Source organism: Oncorhynchus kisutch, linkage group LG2 (genome assembly GCF_002021735.2).
Source record: "Oncorhynchus kisutch isolate 150728-3 linkage group LG2, Okis_V2, whole genome shotgun sequence".
In the NCBI taxonomy this organism is placed as follows: domain Eukaryota; kingdom Metazoa; phylum Chordata; class Actinopteri; order Salmoniformes; family Salmonidae; genus Oncorhynchus; species Oncorhynchus kisutch.
The window spans coordinates 20,361,677-20,381,772 of NC_034175.2; the positions used below are offsets into that span (position 1 = coordinate 20,361,677).

The 20,096-nt window shown below is 41.9% G+C and overlaps 1 protein-coding gene across 2 annotated transcripts; it reads left to right on the plus strand.

Annotated features, from left to right (window-relative positions):
* Positions 1 to 218: 218 nt before the first annotated feature.
* LOC109909100 (glucocorticoid-induced transcript 1 protein-like) lies at positions 219 to 19,645 on the plus strand. Of its 2 annotated transcripts, none has more exons than XM_031790321.1 (9): positions 219 to 380; positions 500 to 892; positions 3,796 to 3,944; positions 6,723 to 6,815; positions 11,848 to 11,955; positions 14,359 to 14,496; positions 14,986 to 15,169; positions 16,683 to 16,803; positions 17,079 to 19,645. In XM_031790321.1, the coding sequence occupies exons 2-9, from the start codon at positions 550 to 552 to the stop codon at positions 17,488 to 17,490; spliced, it is 1,548 nt and encodes a 515-aa protein (XP_031646181.1). In that variant the 5' UTR covers positions 219 to 380; positions 500 to 549; the 3' UTR covers positions 17,491 to 19,645. The 2 variants fall into 2 exon arrangements, with proteins under 2 accessions (XP_031646181.1, XP_020363616.1); XM_020508027.2 differs by having other exon boundaries at positions 235 to 380; positions 11,845 to 11,955.
* Positions 19,646 to 20,096: the final 451 nt, after the last annotated feature.

Sequence of the window (20,096 nt, forward strand, 5' to 3'; positions counted from 1 at the left end):
ACAGGTAATTACACAAATATTGTAAAGTACATTTTTATAACGAAGGTTTTGAGAAAGAAATTGGTCCAATCCTTATAATACATCGATGACGTTATTGGCTGAAAGTACAGTCGATAGACAACATTGGACCAATGAGTAATGTTACTGTATAATTTAGCTGTCCAACCACATGATCAGAATTAAAGGTTGCAGCCCGCCCAGATTTATTAGCCAGTAGTCTTGCGGATACAACTGTCATTTACAGTGGACATGGGGACGGTAGGGAATCGCCAAATATTAGGGAATATGTTTAGCTAACTACAAATTAAGTTTTTCAAACAACATATATTTAAAGTTCTCGACAATCATGCCCAAAGAATAGTTGTTTTAGTGTTCTTCAGGTAAGTTATTGCAGTATAATTCGCCTTTTCAAGATGCAAGATAACTGCGAGATTGCTGCAAAATGAGCTCGAGCAGCATACGAGCTGAAATTAAAGGAAGTTAATCCTGTGTTTTCCAGAAGCGGATATCTTGGCGAATTTTTTCCTGAAAGTGATACGAAGCAGCAGAATGTCAGTTCCCAACAACTCGCTTCAACAACAGTCCACAGTCAGACGTAGCAATGCAGGGTCCCCCAGTTTTTCCAACAGCTGCCGTTTGCACCCCATCCGTGCTACGGTGCCCTACCAGCTCATACGCGGGGGCCAGAGCAGCCCGACACGCTCTCTGCCTCTCTCTGTTGGAGGCAACAATGGACAGACAAATAGCCGCGGGTCATCTCCCGGGTCATCTCCCCCAAGCGCGAATCTGAGTCTTGGAGTAAATTGCACTGGCGCCACGAGACAGAGACTGTCTCCTGAAAATAGGGTCTCGCACTCACCTGACCGGGGTCCAAACTCACCCGTTTGTAGAGGTAAAATATTGTTATATTATCCACTTACCACATGCTACAATATCGATGTATTCAGGACAAATGCACCATTTTGCTTGCTCTTGTTGATGGTCAAGAGATTGTAGGCCTTTTGTATTCTTGTAATACAGTCTTTGCTATGCATTTTATAGCCTAATTCATTGTTACAATATTGATGGATTAGTGCGACTGACTGGGCCCTATTCAGTCACCTTGACAGGAATAGGGCCCTGGGTTTCTAAGGTAAGTCAAACACATGATTTGTCTTGTGCTGATTAAGTAAGCATATTATGTTTTGATTGAATATATGGCCCCAGAGTTAGACAAAAGAGGAAGTAGGCCCATACTAAGGCCTACTACTACAGTACATCACATCGCTAATAATGAAGCTTATCGTGTCCTCTCTTATACACTCCTGCTGCTTATGGACTATTGACAGAAAAAGGGAGGAGATAATTGGCAGCAAGACATGTTTAACGGTTATAAGGGGGCCGTAGACCGTGAGAATTGTTGTTGGACAAACAGTCAGGTTACAGGCGTATGACCTACTCCCTTTCAACTGTACTGTATTGTACACATCGGGAACATATTGTGAGCCCTATGTTATGGAGAATGGAAGTGAGCGGTGTGACATTTCATGTCTCTATTGGTTCAGCCTGAACAGTTGTTCCTGAGCAGGAGATAGAGGGTGGACTGAAGGGGGAGATGGAAGACTAGAACACTCTATATCCTGTTTCTGAGACAGGCTCTCCTGTCAAATATTGATGTTTCCGCTGGTATTGAGACTGATTATATTTATCTTCCCCAACAAAAAAAACTTCTGGAATAGGTGTATTTCACAGCAGTAAAATGCAAGACACACAAAGCATCCAGTTAATTAATGTCTGCTTGCCTTTGTGAAGGTGAAATCTCTGAAAACAGTTAGCTTTTTCTGTCACAGCTTGGAGACTGCGTCGAACCTGCTGTGTGACTCCAAATCTGCATCCAGGACTATGTTGTACTCACTATGCAACACGTTTTTTTTACTACATTGACCTTCTGCACTTTACGAGGGCAGATCATGAATCACCATGGTTTAACCAGTGACAGCCATGACGCTCCAGCTGTCTTGACGCCCTCCTACATCAGTGGAGTATAATGGCGTCCGCCTTACCTTTCCCCAAGATGGCAGCCTCCTTGTCTTTCAGCTGCATTGTAGGGTTGCTAACTCAATGTTCGGGAAAATGTTATGACATGCCTTGCATTCCCTGGTCCTCAGAATGAGATGACCTTCAACCTTGAGCAGTGTCCAGTCACATACGTCGTGATGGAGACCCGCTGTTGGATGGCAGTGACCTCCCGGTCGAAACAAGGCTAGTTTGTTTCATGTGATGTCATCTGCTAGCTAGGGGTAGGAGTTGCATTGCATTGCAACAAGTGGAATTGGGATACCACTGGGAAGTGCACAGGGATGGAAATGGAAATATGTAGATGTATTGTTAGTCTTTCATTGTCAAACGGAAATATGGAGCTATTTTTATTTGACCGTTTCCTCAGAATTGCAGGCTATTTGCAGCAAACTCACTGAAGGGAATTTGTGGTGAATTTGTGGTTTTATCTTTCGAGGCATCTGACAAATTAAGGTTAAACATTAAAGTTGACAATACATTGTGTCCTTGTCAGCCATGCAGCTTTGTGATTGGAACATTGGAGAAGTTAACTAGTGGACATCTTCCTTTCAGTCAGTCAGCGTGTTCATTCGCATCACCCATCTCATCTGAGCTAGGTGGTGGGGAAAGGGTCGCAAGGACAACGGGTCAGGGTGAAGGCAATGGAAAAGGGTGACATTCCACCACATGATCTTTAGGTTCACACTATGACATCACCCCCACACCAGGCCTTCCCAATAGTCTCAACAAAGAAACTCCCCCTGCCTGTTAAAGTGCCAGCTGTGCTGAAATGGCCTGCCTCATTGTCGCACGTCCCCAAACTGCAGAGTAAGAGTAAATTGGAAAACAAGCTTGTTGTTAAACAAGAACCCAGCTCAAAATCTGTCAACTTTGGTAGAAAGTGCACTATCTTTGAAAAGGTTGATTAGAAAATTGTGAAAGGGGCCGTATGCATACTAAAAGCCAGGAAATGATCTGACTTTATTTTGCTCTTGAGAGCCTAAATTTAGCAAAGTGGAGAGACAGTGGAAAATCACTCGGGCTAAATTTTCATGCTGTGTTTGGAGAACTTTGGCTACAACAATATTGATGGAAATCCACTCCCTTTTACTCAGATAGTTTACCCTAAGTCATTGGGTTTACTTACTTAGCCAACATATTTTGGTTGATATGCTCAGACTTGGCTGATCATCTAGGCCCTAGAGCCCAGGAGGTGTGCAGTGGTATCGAAAAGGAACACTGCATATGCACTTAGACAAGGAACAGATTGAATGAAGAATGTGTACCCTGGTCACCTCCTTCACCCCCCCAGAAGCTCTTTGATATGGAAAGCAAGGAGCCCTCATTGACTTTCAACAATCACAAAACATAATACTGCTTACTAGCCTATGCTTTCACCCATTTCCTCCTTCATGTCTCCCTGCTTAAGAAAAACAGCGCATTTCTGTGTTTGGGTTACTGCAGGAGGAATGTTGAGTGAATGCAGGCCATATTGCTGTTAATTGTGGTTAATGAGTTCTTATGTGGGTGGTGTGTGTTTAACTACTTTGCCTGAGAGAAGGCAGTTCCCATAACATCAGACCTAGCTTCAACACATCCAGATTAGTTAGGCCTAGTATTTATCACTGTAGTGCACTAATAGTCTAAGGTTAGCAATAGAGACGTTTTATGGAAACAACAAGACGTTTCGGGCCAATTGTTCAGTATGACAGTGTGGGTGTTCCTATACTGACCCTGGCTCTCCCCTCGCTCCTGTAGGAGAGAGGTCCAAACTGCAGGTGCGTAGCTCCAGTGCTATCCGTCGGACATCTTCCCTGGATGCCATTATGGGCCCGTACCTCACAGGCCAGTGGCCTCGGGACTCCCACGGACCCTACCCTTCCTGCATGAAAGACAAAGCCACACAGGTAACTGTAGGCCAAAGGACCCATAAAAGCTAATGATGCACATAATCATTTATTTAAAAGCATATGTTTTCTAAATCAAGTTTCTCTTGAAAAACACGTACTGGGTGTATTTTAACAAAACATTTCCTGGGTAGCAGCCCACACATCAGCACTCACTATTCTGGTCAAAGTGATTGACCGTTCCATGCAGTTTGAGAATGGGCAGATTTATGTGGTTATGAACCCATATTGAATATGTATGATGATGGCAGGGCCATTGACCATGGGCGCGCTGTCCGTCCTAATAGAATCCTTTCATGTGGCTGAATGAGCGCCGCCCAGCCTCATTTACATGGCTTCTTCCCTTTAACCGTTCATTCACCTTGGGGCTCTTTGTTTAGTCTTTGGAAGTGATGAGTGGGCCTCCAGGTTCAAGTAGCTACATATAGAATCAACGTTCCCCTAATGATGGTATGGACTGCTTCACTTAAACCACTTCGATTAGGAAAAGCACAAACTCCCCAAGTACAGTCACAGACTAGCTACTTCCTGTTAACAAGATCTCTCCCATTACCCCAAATCGCCTGTAACACTGCAGCAGCAAAAAACCTGGGACAGAAAGTCTTTGTTGTAGCACACAATCTAGAGACGGGCTCTTTTCAGAGCTGGAATGTAGCTGTCTGTGGAGGTGAAGTTGTTTGCACCTGTCCCTCAGGCGATGGTTGGGGCGAGGAGAGGAATCCCACTGCTTACCACCTGGCCCTCGTGGCTGGCCCTTCTGCCTTTGTGTGGGAGTGAGGAGCGGAGGGCTATACATATGCTAATCACTGTTCCGGGATAGATCTGTCTGCCCCAGGCCCTGTGGTTACAGAACACAGAGAATGTCTGTATGAAGATTAAACAGACACACACACAGGCATACCCACAAGCACACACAGACAGACATAATGCATTGATTTAGTCTGGTGTGTGTGTGTGTGCACTAAAGACTGTCTTAATCTTCTTTTTTAGAATTGTTTTACACAGGCAGGATGTGGACAGTCTATTGTCGATGACTATCAATTCGGCATGTTTTACTTATGAGTCGTTTAAAGTCAGCAGTTATGCACTACTGCTCTTTCCTTGTTCTTCAAGAAGCTTGAATCCATAATGAGCGTTTAGTCAAAGATATTTATCTATTCTCGAAAAAATGTTCCTCATGTTTTAGACGTGCAAGATATCTGTAGATGAGAAGACCTACAAGGTCACAGAACCAGAACGTAATACCCCCATCAACTCAAATCAGACCAAATGATAGCAGTGGCATTCTATACTCTTACCTCAGCATGTAAACTAAACAAACTAACTTCAATTCCATTGTAAATCCATTGACGTTCAGTATCCCTGCTGGGAAATCAAATTGGATTTTAAGTGGGGTGAGAGTCATTTAACATGAGCTGTAGACTATGTGAAAGTAAAGTACCCTACCTTTATCTCACCAGAGCATTATCTGGCACTACACCTGGCAAACAACCCCACAAAACACACAAGGCAGGCCGGGAAGTGCAAAAACTAAGTCGATAAAAGAGGCTTGAGGGTTAACAAAGCTGGGCGCTCTGTGAACAGACACTTCATTTGTTACAAAAAATAAACATTTAAATTGTTATTACAATGATGATGGAGATAAGTAGCCTATGGTGTAAGCATTGCTATGTTCTTGTACCCTTCAAACTATTTGCTGAAGGGTAGGTTTTAGTAGTACTGGAGAACTAGGCTACAAGTTAATAATACCAATATTACTTAACATCTCAATATACATTTTTGCAAAGTTTGCACTTAGCATTGGAACATTTCCTTTCACTATTCATTCAGCCCTCAATGTTTGGCTCTAGTATCAAACACCACAGCAATACCATAGCCATGTTCAAAATGTTACTCTAAACGCTAGCACATCTGCCATCCAGCATAGTGGCCTCTTTATTGGCACACAAGCACCCGTTTAAACCGGTTGTCCTTTCTGAAGAGCAATGTGCCAGTAGCCATAATGCATCACTAGTTCATATTGCATATCATAGAGTGGGTCTTTTGTGTAACGTTGTGCGTTATAGAGGATGTTTTGTTTTTCGACAAGGGTCAAACGTAAGGCAGTACGAGGACACTGACATTTAAGATGCTTCACTCTACTGTACTGACCACGACTCCTTGGAGGACCAATGTCACTGTTGATATGCATAATCGAGGGGAAGTGCATCATGGTTGCAAACATGCTTTTGAAACATCCTGTTTCTTTTTTGCATGTATTTTACATAAGTTAACCGCTTCGTTATTTATGTAAAGGTTGCATTCTTGTAGACACTAGAGCACTTTTCTCTATCTGCTGTAGTGGAGAAAGAGCAGCCATTTCCCACAGACTTACCAGCTAGTAGTTAGTATGTAGTATGTCAGTCACCAACCACAAAGTAGCCTTTGGCAATCTGTCCTAATGTGGATTGTCAGTAAAACTGTGAGGCTACAACTTTAAGTAGTAGCTATCACACATATTATTACTCTTTTGTGCCTGCATCCATCTTTATCCCGCAAAGACCATTTTTGACTCGTTTGATTGATTCCAGATGTGTGCATCTCTGGCGAAAGCACAGGGGTGATGATTGATTTCACCCACCTCTCTCTCGTCTGTTCATCTCAGTGAATTCCGGAGTCTTGTCTCTCAGTCCTGAATTCCATACAAATGATTGGGATTGATGTGGGTGTATTTGTTTATCCACTGCTTAGAGTATGCATATTTAAATGTGTGTGTGTGTGTGTGTGTGTGTGTTTCAGACTCCTGGTCTGTGGATAGAGGAGGGAGGAGGGGAGCAGGGAAGCCCACACCAGCGGTCAGCCTCCTGGGGTAGTGCAGACCATCTGAAAGAGGTAGGTGCCACACTCAACCTTCCCAGCATATATAGCCTAGCCTACACACTCTCTGCATGACCTATGTCCCTAGCCAAAACAACTGTAAGGAGCGCTATCCTATTATTTGTAATTCAATACTGTAACCGATGTCAACACCATAACTCTCTGAGGAGTTTAATGTTAGACCAAAATAGCTGGTCTGTCACAAACCAACCAGCGAGAGTTGTATTGTTGACATTATTGGATCTGCGCTGTATGTGCATAATCAAATATTGTTTTCAGGGCTTTGAGGTTCAGCCATTACTTGAGATGTGTTTTATTTGTCAGGATATGAGGTTCAGTTAAATATTATTCTCCTGAAGGTCGGTTTCCGTGCCCATAGCCTGGCTGAGTTAGTGGCTAGTTGGAGACCACATTGAGCTATTAGTTGTCTAGCTCTTCCAGACCACAGTCTTTATTTAACCTTCCTTTCCCTCTGTAGTCTAGTCCGTCACATCTCGTTGGGCCTGGTTGTTTTGAGAGGGGGAGCAGGCACCGAACTTGTCTGCAGGGTGTAACAACCATATAATTTCTCTCTCAGCTTGGCCCTGTTGATACTCTTGTGACAAGGATGAGCCTTATCTATCTCCACAAAGGCCTAGTCCTCCTGCAAACAACACTTAAGTGTGTTAGTCTGCTGGCTTTTGCTCAAGAGCAATACAGCAAAACAATGGTTTTGAGGCTTTTGAAATGGGCTGACTTACATAAGATAGGCCTGTTGTTAGATGAGTGATAAACACTAAATGGTTGGAATGTTCTCTCACTATGTTGAGATGTTTCTTTTTGTTCTTGACATGATTATGATGATATGCTACTGTACTGTATGTACATGTGGTAACATATAGCAACATATAGTACAAGTTTATCCAAGTTGCCCGTTGTAGCATATAAAAGTAGCAATAGGTACATTTGGATTTGACATGTAGTCTTACATACATATTTTAGCTGACCCAGTCATGTATAACCAAAGGACAAATCTTCCCACCCAACGGTGAGTGGTACAATACAGTAGAGATGGGGGACTCAATACAGGAAGAAGGGGTATTAAAGTCTTACCCTACAAGGTCTGGATTTTTCTGTTCTACCTGATAATGAATTGCACCCATCTAATGTGACAGGTCTAAATAAGTCCCTGATTAGAGAGGGGGGGGGGGGGGGGACAGTGGAGCTGTTTTCCAAGTGTTTCAAGGCAGTAGAGTATCGCAATATTATTTTTGTCGATTTTATATCGATACCGTTGACTCGGAAGTATTAATTAACAAAAAATCTAAAATACAAGATAGCGTTAGCTAGCGCTAGTCAGGTGTTCCTGCGCCAAAACCCTGGTATTTATCATCCTATAGCTAGTTCTTTATCTTTTTAATTGTTTTTAATGGTGAGCCAACATGTTTTGAGCACTTTTACCTCAAAAATTGTAATCGTAATACATATAGAATCATGATACATATAGAATCACAATACATATCGTATCGCTCACCTAAGTATCGTGATAATATCATATTGTGAGGTGCAGCCCTTTAATACACTGAGCTTTACACTGCCCTGGTCGTTCTCATCTTCAGAAACCTGATATGGATTGCCTTGGCACTATTGCCTCCTATTATGTTGTAACGGCATTCATTAGAAGAAGGTGAGGACCAAGGTGCAGCGTGGTACGTGTTCATATTGTTTAATAGTAATAGAACACTGAAAATACAACAAAAAAAACAAAGTGAATGAAAGAAACCGAAACACTTCTGTCTGGTGCAGATACAAACACTCAACAGAAAACAACTACCCACAAACACCAGGTGGGAAAAGGCTACCTAAGTATGGTTCTCAATCAGAGACAACGATAGACATCTGCCTCTGATTGGGAACCATACCAGGCCAAACACATAGAACAACAACAGAATGCCCACCCCAATTCACGCCCCGACCAAACCAAAATATATATTTTTTCTTTTACCTTTACTAGGCCTTTACTAGGCAAGTCAGTTAAGAACAAATTCTTATTTTCAATGACGGCCTAGGAACAGTGGGTTAACTGCCTGTTCAGGGGCAGAACGACAGATTTGTACCTTGTCAGCTCGGGGATTCGAACTTGCAACCTTTCGGTTACTAGTCCAACGCGCTAACCACTAGGCTACCCTGCCGCCCCAGAGACATTATAGAAGGAACTAAGGTCAGGGAGTGACATATGTACTCAAAAAAGCAAGTCAATCCAGATGAACCACACTGTACCCTTCTATAATAACCACTGTGGATGACATGGTACTGTTAAAAAATAACCTACAGTGCCTTGCGAAAGTATTCGTCCCCCTTGAACTTTGCGACCTTTTGCCACATTTCAGGCTTCAAACATAAAGATATAAAACTGTATTTTTTTGTGAAGAATCAACACAATCATGAAGTGGAATGACATTTATTGGATATTTCAAACTTTTTTAACAAATCAAAAACTGAAAAATTGGGCGTGCAAAATTATTCAGCCCCTTTACTTTCAGTGCAGCAAACTCTCTCCAGATGTTCAGTGAGGATCTCTGAATGATCCAATGTTGACCTAAATGACTAATGATGATAAATACAATCCACCTGTGTGTAATCAAGTCTCAGTATAAATGCACCTGCACTGTGATAGTCTCAGAGGTCCGTTAAAAGCGCAGAGAGCATCATGAAGAACAAGGAACACGCCAGGCAGGTCCGAAATACTGTTGTGAAGAAGTTTAAAGCCGGATTTGGATACAAAAAGATTTCCCAAGCTTTAAACATCCCAAGGAGCACTGTGCAAGCGATAATATTGAAATGGAAGGAGTATCAGACCACTGCAAATCTACCAAGACCTGGCCGTCCCTCTAAACTTTCAGCTCATACAAGGAGAAGACTGATCAGAGATGCAGCCAAGAGGCCCATGATCAGTCTGGATGAACTGCAGAGATCTACAGCTGAGGTGGGAGACTCTGTCCATAGGACAACAATCAGTCGTATATTGCACAAATCTGGCCTTTATGGAAGAGTGGCAAGAAGAAAGCCATTTCTTAAAGATATCCATAAAAAGTGTCGTTTAAAGTTTGCCACAAGCCACCTGGGAGACACACCAAACATGTGGAAGAAGGTGCTCTGGTCAGATGAAACCAAAATTGAACTTTTTGGCAACAATGCAAAACGTTATGTTTGGCGTAAAAGCAACACAGCTCATCACCCAGAACACATCATCCCCACTGTCAAACATGGTGGTGGCAGCATCATGGTTTGGGCCTGCTTTTCTTCAGCAGGGACAGGGAAGATGGTTAAAATTGATGGGAAGATGGATGGAGCCAAATACAGGACCATTCTGGAAGAAAACCTGATGGAGTCTGCAAAAGACCTGAGACTGGGATGGAGATTTGTCTTCCAACAAGACAATGATCCAAAACATAAAGCAAAATCTACAATGGAATGGTTCAAAAATAAACTTATCCAGGTGTTAGAATGGCCAAGTCAAAGTCCAGACCTGAATCCAATCGAGAATCTGTGGAAAGAACTGAAAACTGCTGTTCACAAATGCTCTCCATCCAACCTCACTGAGCTCGAGCTGTTTTGCAAGGAGGAATGGGAAAAAATGTCAGTCTCTCGATGTGCAAAACTGATAGAGACATACCCCAAGCGACTTACAGCTGTAATCGCAGCAAAAGGTGGCGCTACAAAGTATTAACTTAAGGGGGCTGAATAATTTTGCACGCCCAATTTTTCAGTTTTTGATTTGTTAAAAAAGTTTGAAATATCCAATAAATGTCGTTCCACTTCATGATTGTGTCCCACTTGTTGTTGATTCTTCACAAAAAAATACAGTTTTATATCTTTATGTTTGAAGCCTGAAATGTGGCAAAAGGTCGCAAAGTTCAAGGGGGCCGAATACTTTCGCAAGGCACTGTATATGGGTGACATGGTGCTGTTGTAAAATAACCTCTATGGATGACATGGTGCTGTTGTAAAATAACCTCTGTGGATGACATGGTACTGTACTATAATAACCTCTATGATGACATGGTACTGTACTATAATAACCTATATGGTTGTCATGGTACTGTACTATAATAACCTGTATGATGACATGGTACTGTACTATAATAACCTCTAAGGATGGCTTAGTACTGTACTATAATAACATCTATGATGACATGGCACTGTACTATAATAACCTATATGGATGACATGGTACTGTACTATAACAACCTCTATGATGACATGGTACTGTACTATAATAACCTATATGGATGACATGGTACTGTACTATAATAACCTATATAGATGACATGGTACTGTACTATAATAACCAATATGGATGACATGGTACTGTAACCTCTGACATGGCACTGTACTATAATAACCTATATGGATGACATGGTACTGTACTATAATAACCTATATGGATGACTTGCAGGGAAGTGCATCCTATAGAGTAGACATACTCTTTCTGTGTACTGTATATCCAGGATTATAAGATCAGCATTAAAAGACCTCGCCTTAGTCTGCGTTATACAACTGATTATGTTATGATTATATAACCAGTACAGAAACCTAATAAACTTTTGACTTCACTTATGTTTGATCGTAGCTATATCCATAAAAGCCCCCTCTACAGATTTTTTTCGAATTCATTCTGAATCTGTGGACAAATCACTCTGAATGCTGAAGAAATGCTGTTCTGAGGAAAACAACAAAAAACTATGGAAATCCGAGGAAGCTTAGTGCCACTCTGCTGTGCACATCGTGCATTATTTTCCATTGAAAGCATTGCTCCTCGTTGATTATCCCTTATGTATTGCTTTGTACCTTTTCTAAATGCATATTCTATTGAATTATACCTCAAATATAGCTTGGTGGTCCAGTGTATTTGTGCTTTAGCCAACTCATCTCTGCCATGTATGGCATGAAACAATAGACGTGTTGGCTACACAGCACATGCAGTATGTGACCACCAGGCTACCTTGAATGTCCATTGAGAACCATTCATTTTCTCTGAGGTAAACCCCCTGTCTTTCTCCAGCAGATTGCTAAACTCAGGCTGCAGCTCCAGCGCAGTAAACAGGTCAGCCGCCAGAGCAAAGACCGAGATCAGCAGCTGGGACTACACACTAGCACGACAGGCCATCCCCAGGTGAGTTATACCCTACTACTGCCTCCCTGGGTCTGCCATCAAGATCACAGGTCATGGTAGCATGGAACTAGTATGGTGTCTGCACCAATGCTATATTCACAGTGGGAGTGTCACTATACCATGTACAACCTTAAATAAATGCAGTACTTATTAAGGATAATACTTGATTGTAAATGTATAGACTAGGGTTTTGGTAGCCTGGGTGCCAGGCTATTTCGGCTTCAGGCAACATGTCCTTCCAAAACAACAACGTGGCTTTCCTGTAGTGCAGAATTGTTCAGGCATGTTTCCTGTCATATGAATGTGATCAGACTACTTGTATTTATTTATTTTTATTTTTATATATATATATATATATACACACGCACGCACGCATGCATGCAGTGGGGCAAAAAAGTATTTAGTCAGCCACCAATTGTGCAAGTTCTCCCACTTAAAAAGATGAGAGGCCTGAAATTTTCATCATAGGTACACTTCAAATATGACAGACAAAATTAGGGGGAAAAATCCAGAAAATCACATTGTAGGATTTTTAATGAATTTATTTGCAAATTATGGTGGAAAATAAGTATTTGGTCACCTACAAACAAGCAAGATTTCTGGCTCTCACAGACCTGTAACTTCTTCTTTAAGAGGCTCCTCTGTCCTCCACTCATTACCTGTATTAATGGCACCTGTTTGAACTTGTTATCAGTATAAAAGACACCTGTCCACAACCTCAAACAGTCACACTCCAAACTCCACTATGGCCAAGACCAAAGAGCTGTCAAAGGACACCAGAAACAAAATTGTAGACCTGCACCAGGCTGGGAAGACTGAATCTGCAATAGGTAAGCAACTTGGTTTGAAGAAATCAACTGTGGGAGCAATTATTAGGAAATGGAAGACATACAAGACCACTGATAATCTCTCTCGATCTGGGGCTCCACGCAAGATCTCACCCCGTGGGGTCAAAATTATCACAAGAACGGTGAGCAAAAATCCCAGAACCACACGGGGGGACCTAGTGAATGACCTGCAGAGAGCTGGGACCAAAGTAACAAAGCCTACCATCAGTAACACACTACGCCGCCAGGGACTCAAATCCTGCAGTGCCAGACGCGTCCCCCGCTTAAGCCAGTACATGTCCAGTCCCGTCTGAAGTTTGCTAGAGAGCATTTGGATGATCCAGAAGAAGATTGGGAGAATGTCAGATGAAACCAAAATATAACTTTTTGGTAAAAACTCAACTCGTCGTGTTTGGAGGACAAAGAATGCTGAGTTGCATCCAAAGAACACCATACCTACTGTGAAGCATGGGGGTGGAAACATCATGCTTTGGGGCTGTTTTTCTGCAAAGGGACCAGGATGACTGATCCATGTAAAGGAAAGAATGAATGGGGCCATGTATCGTTAGATTTTGAGTGAAAACCTCCTTCCATCAGCAAGGGCATTGAAGATGAAACGTGGCTGGGTCTTTCAGCATGACAATGATCCCAAACACACCGCCCGGGCAATGAAGGAGTGGCTTCGTAAGAAGCATTTCAAGGTCCTGGAGTGGCCTAGCCAGTCTCCAGATCTCAACCCCATAGAAAATCTTTGGAGGTAGTTGAAAGTCCGTGTTGCCCAGCAACAGCCCCAAAACATCACTGCTCTAGAGGAGATCTGCATGGAGGAATGGGCCAAAATACCAGCATCAGTGTGTAAAAACCTTGTGAAGACTTACAGAAAACGTTTGACCTCTGTCATTGCCAACAAAGGGTATATAACAAAGTATTTAGATAAACTTTTGTTATTGACCAAATACTTATTTTCCACCATAATTTGCAAATAAATTCATAAAAAATCCTACAATGTGATTTTCAGGATTTATTTTCCCTCATTTTGTCTGTCATAGTTGAAGTGTACCTATGATGAAAATTACAGGCCTCTCTCATTTTTTTTTAAGTGGGAGAACTTGCACAATTGGTGGCTGACTAAATACTTTTTTGCCCCAGTGTGTGTGTGTGTGTGTATATATATATATGATTTAAAGAGCTGTAGTTCACTAGTCCCTATTCTGACCAGAGGAAGAGGAGGAGACGTGTCTGGGCATGCCCAGTTCCCAGTACTCTCTGTGTTTGTGGTTCATTCATTAACGGATCCTGAGCAACTGTAAACAAAGCACTGGGGAAAAGAACATAAACTAACTTTGGCATGGTATGACTTTCACCTGTGGTAGATCAGTCACAGCCTGTATTATTTTTTACCTCACTTTAACGTAATTTAACTTCAAATTTACCCTCACATAAATCACATTCCATAGCGATATCATACACTGAAATACTGGGGAGAGCATACAATTGACGAGATGTCTGTTTAAAATGATCATAGAAAAGCTACAAAACATTTCTACCACCACCCTTGGTTTGCCATGTTTTCCAGAATAAGGTGGTTTCCAAAGCCCTGTCGAACATCCCAGTGCCAAAGTCCCTCATATCGAGAGTGCCTAGCAGCGTGGAGGGCATCAACCACGAGCTGGAGAATGTGTTCATCAGAGAGGACTGGAAGCAGGGAATACAGGTGGGAACACACACACACACTATATTCTCACTCGCACTGATTTAAATAGCTGAGAGTTGAGTAGAGCTGTAAATTGTGTGTGAAGTAGGGTAGTAAACCTTGACAGGTTAGTGAAATGGCTCTCCCTCAAGCGTGTGCATGAGTGCCCACACGCACGCGCGCACACACACATATTTACGACCTGCAGCGCAGCAAGTCTTCTTCTGCTCAGAATCAGCTGTACTCTACAGCACAAGCAGAAGGGCTCTGAACATTTTCATACTGTATCATGTATTATCATCTGCACTGGTATTCACTTTTCTGCTTGTCATTCAAATACGTCCACACATACTGGAGTTTACATGCAGTGTGATAATACTGAAATTAACTGAATGCATTGAATTGACTCATGTATGACGATCAATAACAACTGTGAATTATATAGTGCCCTGATGTGGTTCTTGCACTCCTCGCATCCCTTCATCCTTCCCTCCACCTCTGACCTCTCAGGCTTTGGACGTGTTGGACGGCCGCCGCGCCCCGTTTCAGCCACATCGTTACGGCAATGGCGGTGACACACGTGACACGGACACCCAGGCCCCCTCTAGTGGCGGTTCCAGCCCCTGGCCCTTCACCCCTGACCCCCTCCACTCCCCAGAAGGCAGCCCCTGCTCTACAGAAGAGCTTGACAAAGGTACTCCATTCAGATGTATTTTCTGACTTGCATGATCTATTACTATAGTTCAATGCACACATTCAACAGTCTCCAGCCATTGCATGTCTCAGGAACATAGTTGAGCGATTGGCAATCCCGCTCACCACTCCAATGCTCCATGTCCTTTCCTACTGCTCTGCAAAGAAAAACGCTCTACGCTCACAGGAGAAAAAAAGTCCTGCTCCAAATTCACCTCATTCATCAAAATCACAATTTAACCAACACCCATCTATTTTTGTGAATAACTGGACCTACCAATTGTTTTTTAAGTATTGAATAAGGATTTGAATGTTAAACAGCATAAACAGCAAACACTGTTAAACAGCAAACACTCTAAATAGACCAGGAGCCTAAGAAGCAACACATTATTTACACTATATTATTTCAAGGCTATAGCCTACATTGTGAAGCATTTGCGAATTCGACACAATAGGCTGGTAGGGACATAAAGCGAGCAGCATTTAAACAACATTTAGTTGTATTCAATCATTATAGTCTATAAATTGCGCATTTAGGCTTTGAATTAAATACAAATTCAACGAAAAATGACTTGTTAGTGCCTTTGAATACATTTTTAGCAGGCTCATGTGATGGTGCCTGCGGACAGCCAGCAGTGGAGAAGATCCTCTCCACACTTGCAGAGCCACTGGGGATGCTAAAAACACTTTATGCCACTCTTGCCAGGCTGGGTAGAGATGCAGAGTTGTTTTTTTATTTCTTTTTATAGGTAGGCCTAAAGGTTTTTAGGCAAAATAACCCAATCAAAACGGAAAGCTCCTTGAAAGTTGGAATATACCAGGCCTATTGGGATAAAAATCAATGATGACCTATTGTATAGATAATAGAACAAAAATGAACAAAATGTTTAAGAGATCAGATTTTTAGTTTATAAATACTTTCTATAATGACGCACTTACCCACCTCATTCCTTTCTTTTAGCATGTGCACGTAGTAAGTACACCATCATACTTTTGGGATAAGTGTCTTTTCAGATTCCACAATCATTGTAGACACTATCACCACACTCCCTGTCTTGCTATTGGTCCTCATCTTTGTAAGTCACCTTGATTTAGCACCTGTGTGTTTGATCAGTTTCTTTATGAAAATATTTAGTGAACTCCATAACAGTAGCTAAAGCAAGTGGCTATTAGCAGCACACAAGTAGACTACACATGCATGCTGGGGCGGGCATGCCAAGAGCTCCTGAAGTGATCTCTACTGGAGCGAAATTGGAGTGGGCGAGATGGCCAGCATTTGGGAATCTTGCCCCACGTTCCAATCAAATTGGGCAGGCTCCGCTCACATCCTCTGTTCAGGAGTCTAGTGATCAGGATTTGCTTAATGATAAATGGCTCATGCTGTATTAATACTGTGCCGTATTATGTGACTCACCTCATTGTCTTCTACAGGCAACAGCTCTCTAACACACGTTCCTTTATAGGAACATAAGATCACCACACTGACCTGCTTATATGTTTCATTCTGTTTTCAGACAGTGGCTGCAGCTCTCCCCTTCCCAAGTTTGCCACCTCTCCCAAACCTAACAACAGCTACATGTTCAAACGGGAGCCTCCGGAGGGGTGTGAGAGGGTCAAAGTGTTTGAAGAGATGGTGTAAGTCTTCTTCACAATGTTGAGGGGTGTTTCTAATTCGAATGCTTCTCAACTTCATAGTGTTACATGTTTTAGTTTATTTTTTAAATAGGTCTGATAGTGTATGTCCTTGTGCCACTGTACAGATGTAGGATCTTCATTTAGTTCTCCTGCAACGGCACGATCAAATTAAGATCCTACATCTGTAGGACTCTCTCACTGTAGGTGTTTCATATACACACTTTGGTATGTGATGAAAAAAGATGAAGACATTCTCCCTCACTTTTCCTCCCCAGGTCTGGTGTCTCCAAAGGCTTCCCTCTTTTTTCATGCCCAGACAAAAACAAGGTGAACTTCATCCCCAGGGGCTCCGCCTTCTGTCCTGTCAAACTCCTCTGCTCCTCCCACTTCACCACAACCTCGTCCAGCCCTGGTCTCCATGGAAAAGGCAGCACATGGCCCGAGGACGCCATTACACCCAGTAGTTCCACTACTCTGGCCTCCACTAACTGGAGCTCGTCTATAGGCACAGACATGGTCAGTAGCTCAGACACAGGCGTAGGCATTGACACAAGCACAGGTAACAGCACAGACAGTCTGAGCCCAGATACAGGCCCTAACACAGACGAACCGACAAGCACAGCTGTTGTCCCAGACGGCCTGTCTACAGATCCCTGCTCCACTACACACATCCTTCTTACCAGCTAGTTCTCAGGTACAGTCCAGCTACTGAGCATTAGCCTGGTCCCAGATCAGTTTAAGCTATCTTGCTAACTCCTAGGGTCGCAATGACCATAGGAGGTGGCAAAACAGCACAACAGATCTGGGACCAGGCTAGCTGAGAATGCCTCTAGCTGAGTATAGCTCTTTAACACAACATTAGCCAGCAAGGAGGGCATATCCTTACTAACCTAGCCTTCTCTTCTGAAAGGTGTGGCAGGCAACATCTTCCAGAAAGACTTGTTTTCTATTCCAAGGGTAGATTCAATTGTTTCATATATTGTGTTCTGTAGCAATCAGCTTTATCAAAATCTATTCAAGAAGTTGAGAAAAAAAGAAGGGAATTAAGCAATGGGCAAGAGAAAAAACATGTATTTTATTGAATTTTGAAAATGTTTATCTAACCAGCTTATTTAGCTGTTCTGTGTTGCTAGCCAATATTACAGCATGGATAAGCTTTTTAATATAAAATAAAATATCATGTCTGTTTATATTGAAAACCCTATTGGGATGTCCTACAGTTATAATACAAGGCTCCACCTTTCCCTGAATGTTTACACTTATTTCAGGTTTCAATCCAGTTTATGTAAACGCATGACAAAAATCTGAAGAAAGACGATCTGAAAGTGACCAAACAGCCAGCTACAAAGCACAGTGTCCCCACATAGCCTTGTTTCAGGTCCCCTGAATAGCCAATGAACTCAGGTCATTTGGAATGTACTACTACTCAAGCATGAACTTTGACGTTGCCTTTTATGGTTCATTCATGACATTACTCCAAAGACATTCCATAGTCTTTATACAAGTGCTGATTCTAATCTTTCAACACGACATATTAAAGAATTGCCATCGATAGAAATGATAACTTGGTGCACGGGAATCTGTCAAGTGCTTAAGAGACATTCCAGAGGTTATTATATTGTAGCTCCAAGATATCAGCAGTATTGTCTTTCACAGCCTGTTCAACCTCCCTAGTGATGAATTTGATTAAATATGAGCTATGACATTTAACCAATAAAATTGATCAAAATAAGGCCTAGATTCAATTGGATTAAGTGTTAACCAGCGGTGCTTTGAGTTTTGGTGGTGTCAGTTGTTACTGCGTTGAAGTTGTCAAATCAGTGAACAGCTGCTTCTGTAATCATTGCCACACCCGTCCCTCTGGCATTAGAAGTTCAGAAAGAGAAAGTGTAGGCTATATAGAAATAATGACGCTCTAATTGAAAATCATTCAATAAAATAATGAGGAATTCTATCAGCCTAATCGAGGTATAGATTACGTCTCACATTCCAGTGTTCGAACTTGTAAACAAGGCTACATGGGATTTCTCGTAATGCTTCTCCAAGAAGCCAATGGCAATGTCCACCTCAGGTATAATGCCACTGCGGGTGTTGGCCAGTGCGCATCTAATAGAATCTAGCCCAAAACATTTTTTTCAGCATCAACAAAAAAAGAAATTAGCAAAAAAACAAAGCCGAAAGTTCCTTTTTTTAATACGAAATAGATAAGCAATCAACAAACACTTATAATTCTGTCATTCGGAATTAACATTGAGGCTAATGAGATTTTCAAAGCACTTAATTCCAGGCGTGATAATCACTATATAATATTACACAGTACTATATAAAATGTAAAGCAAATCAACTATGAGTATCCTAGTGTTTGATTTGACGTTCAATATGGAGTAAAATATTTCATGAAACTGTACAAGGGCTGCATTCAATCCTTGTCGCGGATGTACCACGGGAATTATTGCCTTTAAATTTAAATCGAGCTATAATGTGGACCTCCCCCGATACTTCTACGATACGGATTGAATCCATTCCCTAATTGTATTATGTATCTTCAGTACATTACGTTAAATCCCCTTGGCAATAATATTGAAAAATTATGACATGATTTTAAGTAAAAACAGACAACCATTTGCAAAACGAACACAAACATATGCAACACAATCCTCCCAAACCTAGATGTATATTTTGTCGGTAAAGATGACCGCTGCTCGATGACTAGTTTGAAGTTATACTAACATTTTCAAAGTTCAGCAAGGCTTGCCATGTTCGGCACTAATAGTTCATGCCTGTGTATTTCATGTTTTATATGTAGACCTTGTTTTTACAATAAAGTAAGCAATAAAAAACACACTTGATGTTTGTCTATTTTTTAAAGCACTAGCTTCATATTATTTTAGATGTATTAGAACCCCTTTCGCTTATTAAGCCCAGGCTTCCAACAAGACAGAATTTTGGAAGGCTGGCCAAGCGAGACTAGGCGCTAGATTCAGTCCTTATTGCCAAAGTTCAGAGCTATAGCATAAATGTAATTTAACGGTAACGTTCCTGCGTTCGCGGAGACTGCATTCACGGTAAACGCTGCATATGTCGTCTCAATCTGACATTTTACTTCAAAGGGTGCTATAGCGCTGAACTTCGGCGATACGGATTTAATCGAGCCCTTGAACCCCTTAACCTGGCTTATTAGTTCAGTTTCATGGTTCAGAGGAAGCCTACAGTGACAGCATATGCCTCAGGGATTCATCGTGCGATAGAAATTCTGTCAGTTGAGAGAATGCACACATCCCACTATCTATTCA

Excerpts from the sequence above, each read along its gene's own strand:
- LOC109909100 (XM_020508027.2), top strand. The coding sequence starts at position 550 with ATGTCAGTTCCCAACAACTCGCTTCAACAACAGTCCACAGTCAGACGT. Across the intron at positions 11,956-14,358 it reads GCACGACAGGCCATCCCCAG|AATAAGGTGGTTTCCAAAGC; the intron begins GTGAGTTATACC and ends CATGTTTTCCAG. Across the intron at positions 15,170-16,682 it reads TACAGAAGAGCTTGACAAAG|ACAGTGGCTGCAGCTCTCCC; the intron begins GTACTCCATTCA and ends TTCTGTTTTCAG.